Source organism: Euleptes europaea, chromosome 6, assembly GCF_029931775.1.
Source record: "Euleptes europaea isolate rEulEur1 chromosome 6, rEulEur1.hap1, whole genome shotgun sequence".
NCBI classification, from domain to species: domain Eukaryota; kingdom Metazoa; phylum Chordata; class Lepidosauria; order Squamata; family Sphaerodactylidae; genus Euleptes; species Euleptes europaea.
In genome coordinates, this window is record NC_079317.1 from 23149843 (window position 1) to 23175578 (window position 25736).

At 44.7% G+C, this 25736-nt stretch overlaps 1 protein-coding gene across 1 annotated transcript in view; it reads left to right on the forward strand.

Moving 5' to 3' along the window:
- SYNE3 (spectrin repeat containing nuclear envelope family member 3) overlaps positions 1 to 22823 on the forward strand; it is a 62758-nt gene extending 39935 nt beyond the window's left edge. The window contains exons 14-18 of the mRNA XM_056851439.1: positions 1995 to 2118; positions 5400 to 5552; positions 5944 to 6093; positions 7596 to 7634; positions 22592 to 22823. Coding sequence (XP_056707417.1) covers positions 1995 to 2118; positions 5400 to 5552; positions 5944 to 6093; positions 7596 to 7634; positions 22592 to 22789 — 664 coding nt within the window. The 3' untranslated portion in view covers positions 22790 to 22823. The remainder of the gene's footprint in view (positions 1 to 1994; positions 2119 to 5399; positions 5553 to 5943; positions 6094 to 7595; positions 7635 to 22591) is intronic.
- The last annotated feature ends 2913 nt before the right edge of the window (positions 22824 to 25736 follow it).

The following is a 25736-nucleotide window of genomic DNA, read 5'->3' on the forward strand; positions in this document are numbered from 1 at the left end:
AGTATCCTTTTCAGCTCTTTCTTCGCTCCCACCCACCCCTAAATGCTGCTAAGGTGGTGTTATAGTGTATGACTTGGATTGTGGTGCTTCGGTTCTTTAGAAGAATCACAAAGACGCTTTCAGAGCTGACCGTGAGGTAAGATGAAGGGTTGGATCCAGACTAAATTTTCCATCGGTGGAATGGAACTTTCCTGGCTCCTCCATCCCACTGCAGCCCACTGATCTCCACAAAATATTGCTCCTGAGGGAAGGGGGGGGGAGGCCCTGAGAAATGACATTGGGGGTCTGCAGGAGGGAGGGTGAATCGGTGGAAATTGCCAATTTAGTGCGGATCCAACCTGAAACCTCCATCTCAGGCTGTAAATTGGGGAGACCTGGCAGATTCAACCCTATCTCCCACCACCCTCTTTCCTTCAGCATAAGGGAAAGCCAATTTAGTGCGGATCCAACCTGAAACCTCCATCTCAGGCTGTAAATTTGGGAGACCTGGCAGATTCAACCCAATCTCCCACCACCCTCTTTCCTTCAGCATAAGGAAAAGTCTCCAAAATTCATTTCCTAGATCCTAGAGAAGTTAGTGCCCTAACTAACTGGTTAGTGCCCTAACTCGCTGGGGAGCAAGTTCTGGATGGATTGACCTGGATAGCTGATCTCTAACCTGATCTCGTCAGATCTGAGAAGCTAAGCAGGGTCAGCCCTGGCAAGTATTTGGATGTGAGACCTCCAAGGAATACCAGGATCATGACACAGAGGCAGGCAATGGCAAACTACCTCCAAACATCTCTTGCCTTGAAGACCCCACCAGAGGTCACCATAAGTCAGATTGATTTGAGAGCAAAAAAATAAAAATAAGTGGTTAGTAAGGTTTCTGTAACATGGTGCCACCTTTGTGTGAAGGTCGACAGGCCAAAACACATGTTATACATGGCACAGGTTGGATCATAGGTGCCTAACCTGACTCTCAGTCACACATTCATGCTGAAATAGCCATGGGGGGGGGGACTGAAGCCCTTCCATCCCTCTCAATGTGTTTGGAGCCTCGTGGAACTACGAAGCGGTTTTTAAAGGTTATTCCCCATATGAACATGTGACATGAGTCAGGTTAGGCACCTGCGACCTGACTCATGTGACACGTAATGTGTATTTGGCCCTAATAAGACTGGAATTTTACTGAAATTTAGAACTTTGAGTAAGGGGGTTCCACATTTTCAGTCTCTACATTTGCTGGCTGAATTTAGATTTTCAAGATTTGTTTTCACAGATTCCCATTTTGTGGCATTTGAAATATATGCTCTTTCATTGGAATGGTTTTTTTCACATTTGTTTCCACTCTTGTTTAGATTTTTAGCTTTTATTGCCACTAACAAGAGTACAGGCATCATACAGGAAAGCACAAGGTCACTGACCTCTCTAAGGGATTAGCCTTGTTCCCCAAAGGGTGATAGCTTCTAAGGGACTCAGTGTGGTGGGGCATCTGCTTGGCATGCAGAAAGGCCCAAGTTCAATCTCCAGCATCTCCAGTTAAAAAGATTAGATGGAAGTAATGTGAAAGAGCTCTGTCTGAGACCATGGAGAGCTGCTGCCAGTCAGAGCAGGCAATACTGACCTTGACAGATCAGACATGTGTTCATATGTGTTATTTCCTGTTCAGATATGGAATGAAATGGACAGCCCAACTGCTGGGGAGCAAGTTCTGGATGGATTTACCAGTTCTATTACACCACGTGTTCCCTTTGGCATTTGCGCTTTTGATGGGAGCATGTAGTTTTGTGACACTTTTAACTTGTTCCCTGTTGCTACTTTATTGGGGAGGGGGGAATGTTGGATTCATTCCACCAAATAAATATGAGACACATTCTCACGTACAGATCAACACAGATGCATTGAGATTTTGGTTCTGTTTCTGGCTGTTGACATAGTGGAATAGAGAACCAGTACATTAAAAGTGGTTTCATGTGCTGTCTTCTTGTCTCCTGATTCTGGTTATCTTCAAGTTTCCTAAAAAAAATGCCCCCAAACTGGGTGATGATGGATGCAGGAAAGAAGATGACACTTTCAGACCAAACATCAGCAGGAGGGCTTGCTTTTAACTCGGTGGTTGAGCACAAGCATTATGAGGTGAGAAAAAAAAGTTTTGGTTTATTTTTTGCTGGAACTTTCTGTTTTAGGCAGGGAAGGTGAGCTGATGGGAATATGGCATTAGCCTCTGAAGAAACTGCAGAACTGGGATCATAATGTTAAGCAGGCCTAGTGAGTATCCCCTGTCCCTGGAAATAATGAATGGAAAACGGATAACAATGAACATTTGTTTATTTGTTTAAAACTTCTATCCCCGTTCTTCAGCTTTTAAGACAGGATTCAGTAGCAAAAACATGCAACATACATTCAAAACATCAAAAGCATCTTAAAACCAAAGTAGATATTGAAAGCCGATACTGTTGTCAATGAAGTGATCGTAAAAGTTATAAAAACATCAACAGTTTTCTGCTCTCTAGATCAATCTGCTCACCAAAACAAATGAAGATATTTTACCAGCCTGTTGAAAATCTGGATAGACTAGAAATGCTCGGTCACCTGCTGGTTTGTCTCGTGTTCTGCTTGCCACACAGAAATCCAGTTTTTCATTGAGCAATTCAGCTGTTCATGAGCAGCTTGTGACTCTCTCAAAGCTGCACTGTGTGACCTGGAAGCCCTGCCCTTGAATTGTATTGGGACCAGCAGCGATCCCTCAGTAGGAATGGAAACGTACTCTGCCGATGGTGAGAGGCGTGCTCCATTTTATTAAAATGACTTTACATGCTCCAGGACTGACCCCTGGAATTAAGAACGGACCCCTGGGCAGAGTCTACAGATGCTGGGTCTGCACCCTGGCTCAAATTAAATCCCGATTATGAAGCAGATCTTGGTGTTTTGTTTTGTTTTTTAAACCTGCTGCTTGTACTGGGACCTTGTTTTCATTCTGAGTGTGTTTTCCGTGGTTTACAACTCTATGTTCATCTATCAAAGTATTTAATAGAAAGCTCAGGGCCGTATTCACAGCAGGTGTAGACTGCTAGCCAGTAGAATGTCAGTGTTACAGACACCTTGGGAATGAAGTCTGGTTTCGGCTCCAGTATGTTGCTAATGCTGAAAGTTCCCTTCTTCCCGGCTCCTTAAAATCTGCCTTACTTTCTCTTCTGTACCTCCCGGAAACCTGCAGACAATCTCACTCTGTGCAATCTGGTCTAGCAAAGGATCTTTCAGAACTGATTCACAGTCTTAATTGGATGCATTTTCAAGCCATGGGCACTTTTTGAGGGTCAGGCCCAACCGAATGTAGATGTAACCAAAGAGGCTGGCCAAATCCCTCTCTCCATGTCAAGAGGCACCATAATGACAGACATTCGGTGCTTTCTGTGCTATGGAGATTCTTCATGGATTTTCCTGCACCTAGTAGCCTCGTGGTGCAGAGTGGTAAGCTGCAGTACTGCAGTCCAAGCTCTGCTCACGACCTGAGTTCGATCCCGACGGGAGTCTGTTTCAGGTAGCTGGCTCAAGGTTGTCTCAGCCTTCCATCCTTCCGAGGTCAGTAAAATGAGTACCCAGCTTGCTGGGGGTAAAGGGAAGATGACTGGGGAAGGCACTGGCAAACCACCCCATAAACAAAGTCTGCCTAGGAAACGTCAGGATGTGACGTCACCCCTTGGGTCAGGAATGCACAGGGGACTGTTACCTTTTTAGCAGCAGTAGCCACAGGCTGCTTCGGGGAAATCCTGCATGTGCTTTCTCCCTCCCTTGGGATCATGTTGCAACCCCTTTATAGCAGAGTGAGGGGACCTTCTTGCTTTGATGATGAGGCATCTAAAATGGCGGCTTTGGCCCTCTTTGGCCTCTCTGGTGGCATGTTTGTTCATTCCATCACCTAGTTTAGGAAATACTACCATACGTAATGATGCTGATGTTATGGAAATATAGAACATTTAAATCATGGGGTTGGATCCAGATTGAATTTTTCAGTGGCAGAATGGAACTCTCCTGCCTCCCTGCCCATAGGGTTGCCAACCTCCAGGTGGCAGCTGAAGATCTCCTGGGATCACAACTGATCTCCAGGCGGCAGAGATCAGTTTCCAAGAAGAAAATGGCTGCATTGAAAGGTGTCTGTATGGCATTTTATCCCACTGAAGTCCCTCCCCCTTCCCAAACCCCAGACTTCACCCCCCCCCAATCTCCAGGAATTTCCGAACCCAGTGCTACCCCCCCCCCCAACTGCAACCCACCAATCTCCACAAAATGCTGCTCCTGGTTCGGGGACCCTGGGGAATGGCATGCAGGAGGATCTGCAGCAGGAAGGGGGGATTGGTAGAAATTGCCCAGTTAGTCTGGATCCAACTCATGGTTCCCGGTGTTTACTGCAAAAGTGTCCTTGGTCTGTAGTGGGACACCCGTATATCAAAATGTCCTTTGACTGTAAGGACTTGCCTTCTGCCTCAGACCACAAGAGATTAAGTGGTCCTCAAGAGCACCTATTTTTGTAGATTAGCCATGTGACTATTATTATAGACGAGAGTTTCTCAACCAGGAGAGAATTCGCTAGAGGCACCATGAGAAACAGTGATGAATAGGCTAATCATATGTAAATCATATGCAGTCATAATATGTAGGGGTTCCCTGAGACATGAATATTATTTCAAGGGTTCTGCAAGGATAAAAAGGTTGAGAAATGCTGTTGTAGACTGTTGAACCAGGTATGAATACCAAGAACACAGACCATTTTGTTTTAAATAGAGTGTTTGTCCCGTGAATGCAATTCTCTATAAGAACATAAAAAGGAGCCCTGCTGAATCATCACAAAGTGCTCTCGATCCCAGTATCCTCTTTCTAAGAGTGGTTAGCCAGGTAATTCTAGAAATGGCGCAGTCTTCTGCCGTTGGGTATCCTTCCAGTATCGGGTATTCTGAGGCAAATGGCCTCCAAACCTGGAAGTTCTGTTCATTATCATGGCAAATAGCTGATGATAGACTTGTCCTCCCTGAATTTGTCTATTTCCCCCTTTTAAAGTCATCCAAGCCCTGAACCCATGTTGTGCTGATAGCCTTGCTTTGGTTGTTTGGAGGCGTTAACATTAACCAAAGCAGATGTTTTTAAGATTCATTAAAACAATTAATCTTGAATATGGACACAAGAGAAATCCTTCTTGATAGAAAAAAGATAACAGAGGATTGATTCTGGTAGAACCTCTTATGGTTTGGGCTGCAGTCTGATGCTAACTTACCTGGGTAGAAGCCCCAGAATAGGATTTACTTCTGAGTTAGCATACACAAGATTGCTCAGCTAGTCACAGAATAATCTTGGCATTGAAGAGAAACACATTTCAATGTCTTTGGCGACATTTCTGTGTTTTCTTTCGTCCTGTAATCCAGGAGGATCTAGCCAAAGGGGAAGATGCCAGTGATTTCCAGCTCAAGAGGGACTTTGAACTTTGGTTGCAAGGAGAAAATGCTACACTATCAAAAATTCTGGCTGTGAAACCATCCAATGGGGAAGAATTTAAAGCAAAGCAAAGCAAGCTAATGGTTTGTCCCACTCCACTTTCGTTTCATGTTACTTACAACGTGGTGAAGAATTCTTAAGAAGAACCAATGAACTCAGACCGTGAAAGCCTTCGACAATTCTTAAGAAGTTCCCCCATTCTGGTCAAAAAGCCCTTCGCCTGTTTCAGCTTATTTTTTAATTCAAAACAGAGTCCATTCTAAAACTAACTCGTGACAGCGCCTTCACGGAGAAGCTTAACAATAAGAAAATAACAGGGAAACGTCACCATAGGATGACTTTTCCCCATTTGAAATGATTGGGGTACACGTACAGTAATGAATGCACTTACAAAAAGTTCCTAGAGACAGCATAATGACCCCATCCCCCAATACTTGTATGAAAGGGCAGTGATCGCTCTCTCCTTCCCCACAGGAGCTCCAGTGCCATGTTCCTGAAGGGCAGCGTCGCTTTGAAGAACTCCTCAGCCTTCCGCCAGTGGTCCGGAATTCGGAGGAGCTGGAGGAGTTACGCTACCGTTGGATGCTTTACAAATCTAAGCTGAATGACTCCAGCGATTCATTGGTAGGCCTCGTGATTTGAGAACAGCTGATCACGGAGGGTCTGTGGGCCTTTTCAATTAATGGACTGAGTATTGGCAATCTAAGGCTTGTGTATTTTGCTTGCTGCCCAGTGGCAGCCATGAAGCAGTAAGCAGGGGGTTGGACTAGATGGCTCCTTCCATGATTCTGTGTGGCTCCTTCCATGATTCTGTGATTCTATGATAAGCATGAACAGAAATAAGAAAATGTGCCCAGTTAGGCCGGAAAACCCATCCATTGAGTTCAAAATCCAGATTGAAAGACTAGCCAATGGTTCGGCAATAGGGTTACCAGGTCCCTCTTTGCCACCGGCGGGAGGTTTTTGAGGCAGAGCCTGAGGAGGGCAGGGTTTGGGGAGGAGAGGAACTTCATTGCCATGGAGTCCAATTGCCAAAGCAGCCATTTTCTCTAGGTGAAGGGATCTCTATCAGCCGGAGATCAGTTGTAATAGCGGGAGATCTCACAGCTAGTACCTGGAGGTTGGCAACCCTATTCATTGAATGCAGAACAACACATGGATTCAAAATAATTTCTTGATCTCTGCTGCTGATTTCCACTTTTAACAGGTTAAGTGACCAACCTTCTTAGCAACCTTTAACAGTTGACCAACCTTCTTAGCGAACGTGCCACAGTTATATGAGATAGGCCATATAACTGGTGTGTAGTACATAAATAGCACTCTGTGCTTTGGCACGATTTTGCCTCCTGTCTACTGCATTGTGGAAGAAGCAGTAGGGCTGGGCCATAGAAGAAAACAGGAGCAAGGGGTAAATTGGCCATTTTCTTCAGGGGAACTGATCTCAGTTGTCTGGAGATCAGTTGTAATTCTGAAAGGTCTCCAGGCCACACCTGGATGTTGGGAACGCTGATATTAGTCTAGATGGGCTCTTAGTCTGAACTAGCCAGGGCTCTTCTTATTTTCTTATTGATTCAGTGCTGCATTCATTTGGTTTTGCTCCTTTTGCTACTCAACGTTTTAAATAAAGCCACTTGGTGTTTTTTTTTTTTTAATGGATTGGAGGTATTCAACAAAAACATTGTAGGAAATATTACCAAGGAAACAATCCAAATTTTGTCTACTCTGAAGTAAGTCCTATTTTTCCCCATGGAACTTTCTCTCGGGTTCTTAAGGGTTGCGGCCAAAAAAAAAAAAAAAAAAATCAGCTTGTTTTGTGGTATGCTTTTGCCCAACCTCCCCCTGCAAAGCTATAGTTTGTCAGTAGGTGTCAGTAAAATCACAGTTATTTCGTGTTTTAATTTCTGTTCTCTGATTTAAATTGTTAGGAAACCCAAGTCCTTTTGGAATTTAGACTGGATGTGTGCTATAAAGCTCATTAAATAGAAATCACCTGCTGCTTTAGCTTGTCCAGATGAGGAGAAATTGTAAAGCAACATTCCCCCTGTGAAATAAACATTGGCTTATAGGCTCCACTGGGATCTCACGATTCGTGCCTTTAAAAAAAAATCTTTTGTCTTTATAAACAGATTACAAGTTTTGGAGAAGAGCCAAACACATTCAGAAAGGTAAAGTATGTTGTGTTTTGTTGTGTTTTTAAAGGAGGGGGCGGTCAGTCAAATGTTACTGATTGTTGCTTTTTAAAAATAAATACCTAATTACTCTTCCAGAGGTTTAAGGAGATGCAGTGGTCCAATAAGGAAAGAAAGGTTTATTCTTTTGGGGAGGGTATAGCAAAACTTCATCATCAAATCCAAACAGCTAGGTGAATGTCACCTTTCAGGTATTCTAGTTAGTTATTTCAGTTTTCCTGAAAGGAAAAATAATGTCTGTTGATCAATACTTTGAGAACCACGAAGAGAGAATTTTGTTTGATTGAGTCAGCAGAACAGAACGAAATACCCAATGAAGTGAAACTAATTAAAAGTATAACATTTAGAATGTGGCCAAGGTGTAGAAGTTCAGGACTGGTGAAGTGTCTCAGCCCTGGGCCTGCTTCTGTTCTCATATTTCTTGCTTGGAATATCAAAGGTGTAAGCCACAGACCTGGATGGCCCAGGCTAGCTTGATCTCATCAGATCTCAGAAGCTAAGCAGGGTCGGCCCTGGTTAGTATTTGGATGGGAGACCACCAAGGAATACCAGGGTTGCTGTGCAGAGGAAGGCACTGGCAAACCACCTCTGTTAGTCTCTTGCCATGAAAACCCTAAAAAGTGGTCGCCATAAGTCAGCTGCAACTTGACGGCACTTTACACACACACAAGCCACAGAAATAGCCAGATCACAAAGTTCTCAAAGAGACGGGACATGGTGGTCATGGGCGATTTTAATTACCCGGATATCTGTTGGAAGTCCAACGCTGCTAAAAATGCACAAACACCTGGTTTCTTTAAATGAAACAAAATCCTCTTGGCCAGATGAATTGCACCCATGGGTACTCAAAGAACTTGCAGATGTAATTTCGGAACCTCTGTCCCTTATTTTTGAAAAGTCCTGGCAAACAGGTGAGGTGCCAGAAGATTGGAGGCGGGCAAATGTTGTCCCCATCTTCAAAAAGGGGGGAAAGGAGGATCCAGGTAACTACCGACACATCAGCTTGACTTCTATACCAGGAACAGTGTTCGAACAAATCATCAAACAGTCTGTCCTTGAGCATTTAGAAAGGATGGATTTGATCACTAAGTGCCAGCATGGGTTTCTCAAGAATAAGTCATGTCAGACTAATCTTATCTCCTTTTTTGAGAAAGTTACTACCTTGCTGGATCAGGGGAATGCTGTAGACATAGTTTATCTAGATTTCAGTAAGGCTTTTGATAAGGTTCCACATAGTATTCTAGTTGACAAACTGGGAAAATGTGGGTTAGATCCTATTATTGTTAGATGGATCTGCAATTGGTTGACAGATCGAACCCAAAGAGTGCTAGTTAATGGTTCCTCGTCCACTTGGAGAGAAGTGACTAGTGGAGTTCCTCAGGGATCTGTGCTGGGCCCTGTGTTGTTCAACCTCTTTATAAATGATTTGGATGAAGGAATAGAGGGGATGCTTATTAAATTTGCAGATGATACTAAATTGGGAGGGGTAGCAAATACAATAGAAGACAGAGCCAAGATGCAGGATGATCTTGACAGGCTGGAGAAGTGTGCTAGAACTAATAAAATGCACTTCAACAAAGACAAATGTAAAGTTCTGCATTTAGGTAGGAAAAATCAAATGCATAATTATAGGATGGGGAGACTTGTTTGAGCAGTAGTGTGTGTGAAAAGGATCTTGGGGTCTTAGTAGACCAAACACTGAACATGAGTCAGCAGTGTGATGCTGTAACTAAAAAGGCAAACGCAGTCTTGGGCTGCATCAACAGAAGTATAGTGTTCAGATCAGGCGAAGTGATGGTATCGCTTTACTCTGTTCTGGTTAGACCTCAACTAGAGGACTGTGTTCAGTTTTGGGCACCACAATTTAAGAAAGATGTAGACAAGCTGGAATGTGTCCAGAGAAGGGCAACAAAGATGGTGAGGGTTCTGGAGACCAAGTCCTATGAGGAAAGGTTGAAGGAGCTGGGTATGTTTAGCCCGAAGAGGAGAAGACTGAGAGGGGATATGATAACCATGTTGAAGTACTTGAAGGGCTGTCATATAGAGGAGGGTGCCGAGTTGTTTTCTGTTGCTCAAGAAGGTTGGACCAGAACCAACGGGTTGAAATTAAATCAAAAGAGTTTCCGTCTAGACATTAGGAAGAATTTTCTAACAGTTAGAGCGGTTCCTCAGTGGAACAGGCTTCCTCGGGAGGTGGTAAGCTCTCCTTCCCTGGAGGTTTTTGAGAAGAGGTTAGATGGCCATCTGTCAGCAATGCTGATTCTGTGACCTTAGGCAGATGATGAGAGGGAGGACATCTTGGCCATCTTCTGGTCACTAGGGGTGTGGAGGGGGGAGGTAGTTGTGAATTTCCTGCATTGTGCAGGGGGTTGGACTTGATGGCCCTGGTGGTCCCTTCCAACTCTTATGATTCTATGAAATATCAAAGGTGTAAGCCACAGATATCAAAGGTGTAAGCCACAGAAATACCTATGATTTTCAGCCATGTGTGGAATCCACAACAGTGGAATCAGCTACCTAGGGAGGTGGTGAGCTCCCCCTCTCCGGCAGTCTTGAAACAGTGGCTGGACAAGCACTTGCCAGGGTTGCTCTAGATGGCCTGTGTGGCCCCTTCCAGCTCTATGATTCTTGGTACAGGCAAGGTGTCTTCTGCTGTGTCTCCTCATTTGTGGCACTTCTTCCCTGCACCAATTCATCCAGCAACCTGCATCACTAAAGTTTTAGGTGCCAGGTGAAAACTTGAGCCAGGTTTTTGGCTATCTGCAAGATAGTTTTCTTGCTTCTCTAGGCTCAACTCTATTATTCAGCTCAACTCAATTATATCAGGGTGCACATAGATTGTTTTTAGGGCTACCAAGCCCCTGGCGCAGGTGGAGGATGCTCCGCCTCACAGGTCCCAGTTCCCCCTGCCACTCTGAGCAGTGGTGAGAGAAAAATTAACGGGGGGGGGGGGAAGCAACCTCATGTACTTATCAGAAGAAGATACAAGAAGTGACAAAAGGGAAGCTCTAGAAATCACCAGAATTCCAGTGATTCCTAGAGCTACCCTTGTCACTTCCAGTAAGTACACGAGGTTGTATTTTTTTTTTAATCCCATGGTGCCGTGCCCCCCTCACAACCCTCCCACAGGTTGCCAGGCACAGCCTGGCAATCCTAGTTGGTTTTAGCAGTTTTGCTTTTTGCTGCATTTCTAAGCCACTTCAAGAACTCTCTAGGTTGGTATTTTTAAGCGAATAATGCTGCAGTCCAAAAAAACACAACATTTTCCTGGGAGCGAGCCCCTTTAAATAAAATGAGACTTACTTCAGAGTAGACCTGCTTAGTTTTCTGGGATTCTGTTTCTGGGTTCCTTGTGCGCTAGGTAGTCTCTGCCTCAGAGCGCCCTTCCTCTTCCGCTAAAACTTCCACTAGGGCAGGGGCCCCTCGATCTTACAGAAGTGGAAGTCTTAGCAGAAGAGGAAGCTCCCTCTGAGGCAGAGATTAGTTTTATTTCCTTAGCCTCCATGTACTAGCTGGAGATCAGGATTAATTCAGAGTTTACCATTGACTCCCAGTAGAGTTGCCAACCTCCAGGTCCTAGCTGGAGATCTCCTGCTATTACAACTGATCTCCAGGTGACAGAGATCAGTTCACCTGGAGAAAATGGCCGCTTTGGCAATTGGGCTCTGTGGCATTGAAGACCCTCCCCTCCCTAAACCCCTCCTCCTCAGGCTTCGCCCCAAAAACCTCCCATCGATGGCGAAGAGAGACCTGGCAACCCTAACCCCCAATAATCCAAAGAGTTTCCTTAATGGCACCTGTGACTCTATAAGGAGTTGCCTACACCTGTCTATCAACCTAAACATCGAATTCCCGGCGTTTCTCTAGTTTAATGCAGTATTAAAGTTTAATTCTTGTTTCGCTTGATTTTTGTTTTATTACATTGTTCTAAGCCTCCTTGAACAGTTTTCTGTGGAGGCAGCTAAGAAATATCCAAAACCAGACATACCATTCTTGTATTTCCAAGTGCTTATGAAGGAATGGCAATGCAAATCTTCGCCACAGGACTGTAGCCAAATCCCCTCCTCCACACCATTTCTGTGGCCATGTGGTTGGCTTCCCATGCTGTATGGCCAAGTGGCTTTTGACCATCTGAATTTTCCTGGAGGTACCTCCAAGTATTTTGCAAGAGCGCTCGCTCTTTTCCCCCCTTTCACCAGACCCTTTAATTCCCAAGACAGTTTTTGACATTCAAGTTCATTTCCTGTCACGGAGGCCAGTCCTCTTTAAACCCAAGAGAATTCCTCCCTTCCCTGCACAACCTGTTGTTTTTTCCTAAACCATTTTATGGCGCGGGGGGAGTTTTCAAAATCATTTCATAAAATTGTTTTATTTCCTTTTGCAGTACTTCAAATGGTTTCTGGCTTGGGAAATGGTTTTTCATAAGTTGATCTAAGTCATTGGTTAACATTCTCAGACTGGTTTACAGTCTTCTGTTGAGAAAGTGAAACATTGTTTTCCATTCATAGAAATGCTTCTCACGATATTGCAGGAAACCTTCATGTAGCAGGGGAGAGTAGGGTCTTGTTTTTCCTTCTGCTTTAATAAGAGTTTAATCAAACTCTCTACATATTTCCCAGAACTGATTATTTCTGCACCATTTTTCAGCTTCCATTTTCATGTCCCAAAACTTTCAGGGTTGTGTTTCCATACACAAGGACGCATTCTTCACCCATCCAAAGTAAAGCCCAGAGTTTTCAAGGGACCACTTTCCACACTGACTTTCCCACTGAAGAACCCTTGCCATGAAATCCCCGTGCATTACAAAGTACTCAGGGGTGTGTCCCATGGCCGCGGTTCTCAACCTTTCATATCTTACATCCCACCAATTGCTCTATCAAAGAATCTGGTTCCTACCATGATAACAACAAAAAGTTCACTTTGTCCAAGAAAGACATTTATGTTTACAGCCATTCTGTTATTATAATTATCGTTTATAGTAAGTTCTAAGGACATAAAAGATTGCAGAAGCATAGTGGATTATCCCTGGCTGGTAGGGACAGCAGGAAGCAGCACGTCAGAGACACATGCTAGTGGTCAGAGGGGATCCGTGGCAGAAGAAGAAGAGTTGGTTTTTATATGCCAACTTTCTCAACCACTTAAGGAAGAATCAAGCCAGCTTACAATCACCTTCCTTTCCCCACAACAGACACCCTGTGAGGTAGGCGGGGCTGAGAGAGCTCTAAGAGAGGTGTGACTAGCCCAAGGTCACCCAGCTTGGCTTCATGTGGAGGAGTGGGGAAACCAACCTGGTTCACCCGGTTAGAGTCTACCGCTCCAAACCACTACTCTTAACCACTGCACCTTGCTGGCAGGTAGGATCAGTAGCAGATGGTATATCACACTTGGGGATTGAGGGAGAGTTCATAGTAAAGTGTGCTGTAGATCCGTAACAGACTCATGGTGGCCCCAGGAAGTTCCACCTCATGGGGTTTTCAAGGCAAGAGGTGAGCAGAGGTGGTTTGCCATTTCCTTCCTCTTTATATCATCCCCAGTCTTCCTTGGTGGTCTCCCATCCAAGTACCAACCCCGCTTAGCTTCTGAGCTCTGATGAGATCAGGACTAAATGGACCAATATGGCTGCTATGAATTCTTAGTAGTTATGAAAACTCTGCATCCCACCTAGACTGCTTCTGCATCCCACTGTTTGAGAACCACTGTTTCGGTGCCCCCCTTCTTGTGCACATGGTCAGGTCTCACCACTGCCCTGCATGAATGCACGCTGAATTGCACCTGAGAGTCTACACTGAACATTGCAAGGGGGAGATGTGAGCACATGTCATGGGAAAAGGCAGACTACAAACGGGATAAGTTAATTACATAAATAAGATCTGAGGAGGTGGGCCAAGTGGTGTTTCTGGTAACCTTAACCACCATTATTAATCTTCCTCTTCCTGAGGAACCTCTGAAAAATTTCCAAGGAACCTCAGACATCCTAGGCATAGTCTGAAAACCTACTGTAGTCAGAAATCCGGGCAGGGACGCCAGATGCCATGGGACATCTTCTTTCTCTTGCTTGGCATGGAGCGCCGCTGTAGTTGCACTACTGCGGTCCAAGATCGCTCTTTGTATTGGGTGGTTGAGAACTCCCACTCGGTGCACACCGTCCCAGTGGTTCATAAGAACATAAGAAAAGCCCTGCTGGATCAGACCAAGGCCCATCAAGTCCAGCAGTCTGTTCACACAGTGGCCAATCAGGTGCCTCTAGGAAGCCCCCAAACAAGACGACTGCAGCAGCGTTATCCTGCCTGTGTTCCATGGCACCCAAGATAATAGACATGCTCCTCTGATCCTGGAGAGAGTAGGTATGCATCATGACCAGTATCCATTTTAACTAATAGCCATGAATACCCCTTTCCTCCATGAACATGTCCACTCCCCTCTTAAAGCCTTCCAAGTTGGCAGCCATCACCACATTTTGGGGCAGGGAGCACCCAGATTTTAGGTGCATCTAAGAGCCTCAACCAGTTGAGCTTCTTGCTGCTGGGTGAACTCACAGTTCAAACATATGCAGAAATGACCGGGGTATTGGCATAAAAAATGAGGCTTGCCTTGCCTTATATTGCATCAGAACTGCTCTTACGTGGGCCCCATTCATTTCAGTGAGGGTTGCACATAAGGATTCCCAGTGGGATATTATGTCCAGCCTTTAATTCATAATGTGTGGAGTGGCCCTGAACTACCAGCGATCCAGAAAGCTACTTCTAAGACTTGTGCTTGCCCAATGGGATTTTTTCCCCATTTTCTTTTATTTGGAAAGCAGATTCCCACGGCATGTCACAAACTTTGTTCCAGAAACTTCTCATCTCTTTCACAAATGGTTTCTCTCCCTCCCCCCACCTTGAGCTATTATTATGTATTTATTTATTTACAACAGTTATATCCCATCTTTCAGCCCAGTCAGGGCCACAAAGGTGACCTCTCTTTCACATACAGGACTGATCAGCCTCAGATGTCTGTATAGCCTTCACTGAGTGCCAACTGCACAGTCCTTTGGATCCAGGCTAGTTACGGGGCTGGGGAATCAGATGTTGTCAGATCCCTTATCAAGATCACTGAAATGTTTTGTTCCAGCATGATAGCTCAAGTGTCAGACATATCAGACATAAGCAACTCATCTGCCCCAAGGAGAACAACATGCCATGGTTAATTCTTGATGGGAAGATTGCCAAACCTTAAGACAAAAATACTTTTTTCCCTGGAAGGGACAATTGTAAGGAATTACCAAGGCTGCCACCCCCCCCCAACCCCATTTTATTTTATAGGTCTTGTGGTCAAACTTTCCCTGTTTGCTTAGAGCAGATTATATTTACTTTATTTATAGCCCTCCTTTCTCACTAAGACTCAAGGCAGATTACACAGTCTAAGAGAATGCAATAAAAGAGCAGGAGATATCCAATAAACAATGCAATGGGACAGGGACAGGGACTATAAAAATTAGAAACGGTGGAGAAAAAGAATTGGAAGAAATTTCATAGACAATGCAGTCCATTGAATTACAAAAGCAGAAGGCAACACCGTAAGAGTAAGATAGTCTGTCCAATAAACAGTGGAATAGACTAGAATTATGTTATCTTTATAAATGCCCCCTCCATTCCATTATGTGTGTGTGTGTAAAGTGGCGTCAAGTTGCAGCCGACTTATGGTGACCCCTTTTTGGGGTTTTCATGGCAGGAGACTAACAGAGGTGGTTTGCCAGTGCCTTCCTCTGCACAGCAACCCTGGTATTCCTTGGTGGTCTCCCATCCAAATACTAACCAGGACCGACCCTGCTTAGCTTCTGAGATCTGATGAGATCAGGCTAGCCTGGGCCACCCAGGTCAGGGCGCATTCCATTATACTATAGCTTTATTCTCTTTACACAAATGCATCCCCTGAAGCATTCTGTCTTACAAAGTTTGCCGAATTAGAAATTGTTTTGTTTTAAAAAGAGAAAGAAAACAGACAGTAAAAAAATCCGTTTTGAACACAAAAGCCATTAAAAGGATATCAATTTCAAACCCACAAATGAATGAAAATATTCAGCAGTATAATTTTATCTATAAAGAGAAGGCTAGGAGGACAGAGCGAGAGAAAAGCGAATGCTGTGCTCTCCAGGCACTGTGTCTTTTCAGCTCCTTGACACTGATGTAATACCTTATTGGCTTTCAGCAAACTTTGGTGCATTGTAAAAACAAATATTAAAAAATAATGATGATAAATGGTTCTTCAAAGGTTGACTTCCAATTCATTGAAAGTATTGCTGGAGCATACTTAGTGTTAGTTGGGGAGGGAGGAATCAAAGGAGGTTATTTATGGGGTTTGGTAGTCCTGTTTGATTTATTTTCTGCAGTGCTTTACCTAGTTAGAGCTCCTTGCTGCGCCAATGGTTTGGGCTTCATTGTTTGTACAAACAAAATAATTAGGATTTATTAAATTCATGGCTGGCCTAATTTCTTCCCTTTGAGATAACTGCAATCTTGTGCAGCAGATGGATAAAAAAAGGACGTGTCCTTTAATCTCATTTAGGAGTCATCATTGATCCTCAGATCAGTTTAGCCATCCAGGAAGTCGGCTGCAAAGCGGCTGCGCTCGTTCATTATCAGAAAGAACATACAGCTTTCCCGTTTAGGCCTCCCTACTAAAACGTTAGACTTGTGCAAAGAGTAAAATGTCCATATTGCCAGGCATTTAGGACAGCTGCAAACAGAGATGTGGATCTGGGGACGAGGCCGCTGCTCAGCGGTCAAGCATCTGATTTGCCAACCCATGAGATGGCAATTTCTTATGGTCATCCCTGATGTGGTTGAACAGCTCATGCCAAGCGATGCATTCTTGCAATGTGACTAAGGGTGCTGGTGTGAAATGCGGATATCAGTAGAGCCCCCTCCCCCAGTTACCTCCTCATCCAAGTACTGGGCTTGCTTCTAAGGCAGGGGTCCCCAATGTGATGCCCGTGGGTGCACGCTGACCCCTTTTCTGGCACCTGCCAGGTGTTTTTAGGAATTGGGCAGGGCCAGGGAGGGGTTTTGCCCTAGCAAGGCTTCTGATCATTGGAGATTTGATTGGCTGTCCAGATTTTTTAAAACATTGGTTTGGCAGTAGCTGCCACTGCAGTGCAAGGATTTGCAGTGTGTTACCAAAGTTAAGCTATGGCAATCATGTTGTGGCTGGATGCGCCTCCTGGGGCAGCCATTTTGTTGCTGCACTCACTATGACTTGTCAGAATTCCAGTGTGCCTGCAGGCTCAGAAAGGTTGGGGGCCCCTGTTCTGAGGTTAAGAATCCTCATTGAAGGTTACATTCAACCATTGTTAGTTGGGTTGCCAGATGCCTGTTAATGGCGGGCAGTTGCCCACTAAATTACAAGCCTGCCCACCGCCCCTCAGCTGGCCAGAGGGGCAAGCAGGCCAGTTAAAGTGGGGGACGATCCACATTCGCACGCGGCAGCTCACAGCACAATAATGTAAACCTGGAAGCAATGGGGACGCTCTAGCACGTCCCTCAAAAAACACTATGAAAACCATAGAGTTTTTGGAGGAATGTGCTAGAGTATCCCCATCACTTTCAGGTTTGACAGGGATGGTCTAGTGCATTCCTCCAAAAACTATGGTTTCCGTAGAGTTTTTTTGAGGGATGTGCTAGAGCGTCCAGGTCACTTCCAGGTTTACCCCAGAAGGGACATTATTGCATGCTCCCAAATCGCCTCCTGCCCCCCTGCCACCAAAGTTCTTGCCGGTGGCAAAGGAGGACCTGGCAACCCTAATTGTTAGAAGAGTAGTGACTTTAGAGAAATATGTTGGTAGCTGTAATATATACTTGGGTGATACACGAGACCAGAGATGGAGTTCCAACAACAACTGCTTTATTGAATGAACTAGAACTGAATTGGTGAACTGTGCAACAACCTGCCTTATATGCCCAACCCCAGCCACCCGGGGCCACGCCCCCCAGGGCCGTGATTGGGTGGCTGTAGTCCATTGTCCAATAGGCTCACACAGGCGAAGGAGCCTGGAGAAACTCCAGGCTCCTCATGAGGTTTGCTTTCCCAACTCCATACATTACAACTCCATACATTCAACCAATTTCTGCATCCAGTCCTGGAGTGGATCCCTCCCCTCCAATATCAAAGCTATTTTTCATGAGATATCGGGGGGGGGGGTTAACAATCACCAGATGGAAACTGCTAAAGAGATCATGATAACCAGGGCCGGCCTCACCATTAGGCCAGCCAAGGTCCTCCCCTGCTGCTGCCTCCCAGCACTGGTATTCAGAGATTTGCTGCTTCTGTAGAAGGCTGCTCCCTTCAGTCACCATAGTTAGTAACCATTGATGGACCATAAATCTGTCTAAACACCCCCCCTTAAAGCTATCTATGCTTGTATCCATCACTATCTCCACTAGAATTCCACAGTTTAATTACCCGTTGGATCAAGAAGTACTTCTTTTTTACCCATCCCAAACCTGTTTCTCAACAATTTAATTGGGAACCCCCAAGTACCAGTATTATGGAACAGGGAGAAAATGCTCTCTGTACCTACTTTCTCCACCCCATGCAGTTTAATTTGAAATGGCTGTGATTCATTCACACTATTCGAATAAAGAATCTCAGCAATGTTATTGGCAACTATTTCATTCCATTGTTTGCTCTGCTGACCTTCTTTTTTTTCCAGGCCTGATTTGTGGTGGGATTTTCTTTAACATAAACTGTGATTGCAGCATCAGTTTTGGAGTGGAGATAGTCAAAGTGCTGTTGAGGTTTCTCAGGGCTGCTGTGTCTTTACATTTTCTTTGACCTTCCAGCTTAATTACTTCCTGTTCTATCCAGTGGCTGGTTGTAGCAAAAATGAATCAACTGATAATGATCAGGGTTTTTTGGGAGGGGGGTAAGTTAAAAGCCAAACAAAATGAGATGCCGAGACAGCCATATATGGAACTGCCAACAATATTGGGCATGTGGGATCCACTAACAGGAACAGATGATAATAAGTCAGTATTTTATGTAATTGAACTCTGCGAAATGCTTATGTAAGAACTGCGAGGGGAAAGGCATATGTGTAGAAGAGGAGCGATGGGTTGGAAATTCAACAGTGCAGTCCTAAACAGAGTTGCACTTTTCTAAACCCATCAAAATGAATGGGATTTGAAGCATATAATTCTGTTTAGGATTGCACTGCAAACATATGTCCTTGAGGGATTTGCTCTGTACAAATAGTCCAGCAAGTTTGTCTCATAAACTGGCTGTGGACTGCACCAATTGGCTAGGACCCATGATGTCACAAAGACATCTCCCCCAATCCAAAGAGCAGCTTTGTGCTTCTGATTGGGGAGGGGGGCTTACAAAGTCCCAATTTTTGCAAAACTGGGGGAAACTTGGGCTCACCTTATGCTTGTCAGTTAGGCTGCAAGCTCTCTTTTTATACTCCATCTGCCTTTACTCCTAGCCACCACCCGCAAGGGCTTAGTTGCCCCAATTATTTATCTGGCTGTCCTCAGTAACATTAGAGGCAACAAGAAATCGCATGCCCTGCAGAAGCCAGGGCAAAACGTTCTGATCATTCCTTAAGTCACAAGCCAGCGTGAGCTTCCCACTCCTTGATCCTGCGGAGACATCACAATGCTGATTTTGTGACAGCCCAGGCATTGCCATGGCAACCAGCTGAGTAATTAACACTCGCTAGCAGCCTCCGCTGCATGATCAGGCAAAACAAGGGGCGGCAGGCAAAGTGTAGCCAGAGCACTCAATTTACATTCCTTCTCTTAGGGCTGCTGGCCTCAGAGGATAGTAAAGATGGGTTGAGATGGAAAATCACTAAGCCGTGTCGCTTGTTATCAGAACTGAACTTTAAATTGGTTGACTAAGTTTCAATCTGCGTTGCATTCCCCTTCACAACAACCCGGCAAGCTGGGTCACTTTTTCTTTTCTTTTTTTGCTTTGGGGTGCAATATTTACTTGGCTTGATTATAGATGTTTACCAATAAAAGGCACCGCCAGTTAATCAGATTTTAGAAAATAGTAATTTAGTTGGTTCTAAAAAAAATGCATAGAGCAATGATCATCTGAGAAGAGGCATTCTCTCTTCCGTTGCACGCAGGAGGGAACGCTTCTTTCGTCATTCCTGCTGTGACAGATGCACATATTGTTCTAAAAACAAAGGATGATTTTTACTTTAGAACTTTGCTTTTAATCAGTTACATTTGTATACAAGTAACTAACTAAAGGTAAAGGTAGTCCCCGGTGCAAGCACCGGGTCGTTACTGACCCATGGAGTGATGTTGCATCACGAAGTTTACTAGGCAGACTATATTTATGGGGTGGTTTGCCATTGCCTTTCCTGGTCATCTGCACTTTATCCCCAGAAAGTTGGGTACTCATTTCCCCAACCTCAGAAGGATGGAAGGCCGAGTAAACCTTGAGCCGGCTACCTGAAACCGACTTCCGTCAGGATCGAACTCAGGCCGTGAGGAGAACTTCAACGGCAGTACTGCAGCTTACCACTCTGCGCCATGGGGTGCCTAACTAACTGAAACTCACCCAATTAATCAACATAATATTTTTTTAATTGGAAGAGAAACATCTGTTTTCTACATACTACAGGTTAGGGGGTTACTGAAAAACAACCGCAAGTTCATGGTGGAGGAGGGGGCTTGAAGAAAGACTAATAGGTGAAAAATGACAGAGAAGAGACCCACATTCTAGTACATTAGTAGCAATCGTCTTCTTTTGATAAATGGGGTTTGCTGAAGCAGATACCTTAGTTAGGTTAGCATTGGTCAACGGGGTGCTGCTGCTAAAAAGAAGAGGCATAGGATTCTTACTAGGCTGCCAGGTAGGGTTGCCAACTTTTAAACTGGCCCCACAGATGTCCCTTCGATCTGCAGCAGTTATCAGCTGATGTTATTGAGCTCTGTGCCATGAAAAGTTTTGACTGCCCACTTCCTCCATATCAAACCTCTGTTAAAGAGACAGGACATTTCCCCCTCTGATCAGTTGGCAACCTTACCCGTGAGGATTGGGTCTAGTACTCAAGACTAGGTTCAGGTGTAAGAACAACTGTTTCTTATGATGTTGGCAAGAGAAATAAAGCATTAACCCATTGCTCAAACTCTAGGCACGTGTGCTAAACTTCCTCCAAAGGATGATAATTGACTTCACACGAGGGCATGAGTTGTAATCTACTGTCTTTGGAAAGGATTCTCTTGTGGTGGCTACATTTCTTTTACTATCTAATTAGAAAGATGGGCTAGCCCACAATGCCATACAAATCATGCTGCTGCACCTTCAAACAGGGAGGGTGAAGGGATGGTTTGAACAGTGGGATGGGGAGTAGGATGGGCGAATACTCTCTTGGTGTCCGGGAGTTCTAGAAGGCACGGGCGTGATCTCCATCCTCTTGTGAGATGCTCTGGTGTTCTTAGAGAGAAATTATACATTTTTGTAAGGCTGAAATTCAGTATTTGTCCTTCTTTCCCTTTGCCTTATTTGAATGGCCGAATGTCGCACAGCAGACAGAGTTGTAAAGGGTACAACGCACTGAACTCAAATTTCACCATCTGTTCTACTTCCCTTTTTATTCTCTGGCATCTTGTAAAATATGAGACTTGTTCAGGAAATAATGAAAAGAAGTGGGCCTGATTGCTGTGAGGGAACTTTGTGCTGCCCTCCTGGTCCCTCAGCAGAGGCCCACAGCTTGCTTCAGATACTGAATTAGCCAAAATGGTGGATGGCCTGAACTCCACAAATGTATACAAACAGGAAGCAGAGCGAATGCCCTGAGGAAACAGTGTGAAAGTCTTACTTTACGGGTACAGAATAGCTGCCAGGACTGGTTGTTTTTCCCCACAGCCACCAACTGGCATGTGAGTGGTTTGGAAAAATAGCAATGGGTACTAGGAAATCATGCAGTTAATACTAAAGGCAATTGTTCTTCCTCAAACAGGCCCGAGCTGCATGGGAAAAATCTACTAATTGGTTTTCATAGAGAAATAATGGCAAATTGTCACACATCCAACACACCTGATCTCTTGATTCATCAAAGGCCTTTTATATTACCTAGAAATCTTGGTTTTGGATTTAGATAGGCTCTGTGGAAGCAGACACAGCTATTTGTATCACTTGAATAGTGGGGAGTGGCTTCCATTCTGCTATAAGAAAAATAAATTACCCTGTTTTTAGTCTGACAATTTTTGTCAGGTATGCTAGGGAAGTGTGAGGTCTGAAACAGATAAAAAGGGTGCACTTAGCCTCACATTAATGCTTTAAACAAAGGGATAACATGAATCTGGGCTATTTTACTGTTGTTTAACACTGTATGCCCTAGGGTTGCCCACTCCTGGTTCAGAAATACCTGGAGATTTGAGGGTGGAGCCTGGGAGACTGGGATTAAGGGAAGAGAGGAACCTCAGTAGGGTATAATGTCATGCAGTCTACCTTCTAAAGCAGCCATTTTCTCCAGGAAAAGTGGAGTAAATATTTTAAATACATTAATACATAAAAGATTTATGTAGTCAGGAGAACAGTTGTAATTCTGGGAGGTCTCCAGACTCCCACCTGTAGGTTGGCAACCCTATACCCTTAGTAGTGATGCTTATGTTTACGCTTGGTTCATGGTAACAATCTTGGGTGTGTGGGGAGAGGGACCACTGGCCTTTGGCCTACGGGGCCAGAAATGAGCCCCAGTGTCGGCGACCAATGGATTTTGATGGTGGTGGAATCAGGTGATTGTGAGGCCGCAAACCGAAACTCTAACATACCCTGAGTTTCCCCCCCGCCCAATATACAGTGAACTCAGCAGTAAGAAGGTCAGCCAAAATCTGCTGTGGGCATATATACACATCCTTTGCCTGTTGGGTCCCGGTTGCCATCAGAGCCAACCTTGACAAATGTGTCCTGTAAACCCTGGTTGTGTCTTTCAGGGACGAGGGAGAGGTGCCTGTTCCTTCCTCCGCCGGGTATGCTGTGCAGCGCTCCCCCTCCAGCTGCTCCTGTTGCTCCTGCTTCTCCTGGCCTTTCTGCTCCCTCTCGTGGAGGAGACCCACAGCTGCAAGCTCGCCAACAACTTTGCACGCTCCTTCAACCTAATGCTGAGATACGAGGGTCCACCGCCAACTTGAATCCTCCAAGCTCTCAGGTGCAGCCAAGGTGACAGATTGTCGTCCAAGCAACTTTCCTTCGGGGTATCTTATCTACTGCACATCCCCCGTGGAATCTAAGACAGCTAGTCAGGGACCCGTGTAAACTGGAAACTTGGTCGCATGACCGACATTGCCCATATATGCTCTGTCTATAGAAATGAAGTATTCGTCTATAGAGCGAAAATTCTATTTTTAAATATATGATTATATTTATACTGTATATATGTTGAATTTTTATATGTGTGTATATATATCGCAAAACAAGTCCTGAAATTAATGTTTTCAGCCTAATTCTGCCAATTTTTTAACATCTTGTTAATGAAAGTTAAACTAAGAGTGGAACTAGATATAACAAGAACTTATGGTTTCGCAAAAGAAGTGACTTCACTTCAAATTCACAATCCTCTGCCCTTAATGTGCAGTTAAGAAAACCCTTTCCTATTAGTGGCTGTTGCTTGGGAGGGTGGGGATGGAAAATGTGTGATACTGTGAGGTCATATCACATATTTTCATAATTACACATTGTGGGCTGAGGAAGTCAACTTGACTCAGGGTTGTCATTTTTGGTGGCAGCCATGAGTATCTCGTTTCATCTGTTGTCCAAAGTGTGAGAAGATAAGAGTTTAACCAGAGAATCCTGTGCCAGGGAAATTCCCAGAAGCAAATGATATGCAATCATGTTTAAATGAACTCTGCTATAATCTGACATTGAAAAGAAAGAAAAGAAGAGGGAGAAATATTACCTGAGCAGCTAAAGAGGTATCGTGATCTCTAATTATTTTGTTTCTCCAGCGTATTAATCACAAGCCAACTAAAACTACACCACCATGGATTGTAGCCAGATTAAATATTACTATGGCAGAATAGAAGTTTTCTGCTGCAGCCCACTGACCTCCACAAAATCCTCCTCCTTGAAGGATGGGGAACCCTGAGGAATGACATGAGCGGGTTATGTGGTGGGAAGGGAAACTTGGTGGAATTTGCCACTTTAGTATGCATCTAACCTTGTCAGTGGAACCTTCATCCAGACTCAGAAAGGGAAAGATAGTCACTCCACAGTTCTCAGAGAAGTTCCAGCGGTAGCACTACTTGGGTTGGCTTGCTTTAGAGGAGACTGGACACTTGTGCCATTGTTGTAGGGCCAGACCAAATGATTTCGCGGGCCTTATACGGCCCCTGGGCCTGACATTCCCCACCCCTGCTCTATGGTCTTTACCACAGAGTCTGGGAAAATTCCTAGAGTGTCACAGAGGATGTCATTTCCTAGCCACACCCCCAAAATCTCCCACCATTTGCCAGTGCAGACCTACCAACCCTACCTGAAAGATTTGCAGAGGACAAAAAAACTATGCTGGATAGCACTAGGCTAAGCAGAGAAAGGCAGAAAGTGTCCTTTGCAAGAGAAGCTTCTAATAATAAAGAGAAAGGGAAAGGAATGAGATGGGAAGGAGCTATAATGCGCAAATGAGGCAATTTTATCCGTGTCATACCTGTCACTCTTATTGGAGGATGCCATGTGTCTGTTTCCTTGTTTCTCCCTCATTTATTAGCTCTTGATCTATGCAGATCTCCTCTGGGCTTCTCTTAAATTGTTAGCGACCCAGAAGAGAACAAGCCTGTGGCTGCCCAGCACGGATCTAATGCATCAGGCTTCGAGCCATGTGCTGCTCTGGCATTATTTTTTAAGTAAAAAGGAGAAAGAAAGATTGGAGAATATGTCTCACTGGTCCCTACAGCATATTCAAATCGGGGCTGCCATCTCACAACTCGGATTGTGTGCTGTACCTTGTACAGGACGGAAAGGAACTGTGGCTGCCCATCAGACCAGGGTCATTAATAGCTTCTTCCACTTGTGTTAGTGGAAACTGCTTCTCGGTAGCTGCTCCCATTCTTTAGAATGGGCTTCCTGAGGCTGGGAGGAAGGCCCCACCCCTGCAGAGATCCCCTCTTCTTTGGTGAAATTTGAAATGATGTCCCGATCAGCAATCTTGGTTGCATTATTTTTCCCAACCTGCAATAGATCCCTTTGCTACCCCTTGGAATGAGATGTTGCTCTAGGAGGTTGTAGGACTGTGGGCAGATTGCAGGAGACATAACAGACATTCTTTCCATGCATAGGGGTCAGAGAAAAATAACTGCAGTGTCACCTTAACGTTTCAGTGTTGTGGTTATTTTTTTCCCCATTGGAAAAGCTAAATTGGAAACACATTTTTGTAGCTCGAGGTCTCCCCTTCCCCCTCTTAGCATGGGATTTATTCTTTGCTGCTTATTTCAGCTCATCCAGGTTCTCAAACTTTGCCCTATAATCTTCCTTAAATCAAGGAACAGAAGGCTTGAACTTCCCTCCCCTAGTATAATGAATAAGCAAACCACGTGCGTCTTTGCAGCAGCTCATGGGATGGCGGAAGGTGGCAAGTCTGAGGTTCTTGTGTTTACTTCGGAACTTTATGTCAGCCCATTGCCAGGGAGAAGCAGCCCTGGGAGCTCCTAGCTGGTGGTAGGAGCCTTCTCTTGTAGTCTCCTGGTACACACACAGTGGTGCAGTCAAGTGTTTTTTAGACTCTGGATTTACCCTTTACCCTCAAGAAACTGAGGAGCAAGAGAAAGAAAAACAGCCTCCATAGTGACAGAATTTCCCCATGTCTCTGTGGTCTTTACCACAGAGATTAGCAGAAATTCTTAGAGCATCACCCAGAAATGACATCACAGCCCTCCCCAAACACCACCTTCCTCCGTCACCGCCCTCAACATTTTCCAGTATTTGTGGAGGTAGTGTGGGCAACCCTATCCACACCATCCATGTAAACCATTCTGTGAACTAGGGGAAGTGAAGCAATATAGAGGTGAGCTGGGTGGAGTTCAGGTCTTGCTAGCTACATACTATGTTTGAATGCTTGCTGCAAAGTCCAGCCCACTATATACATTA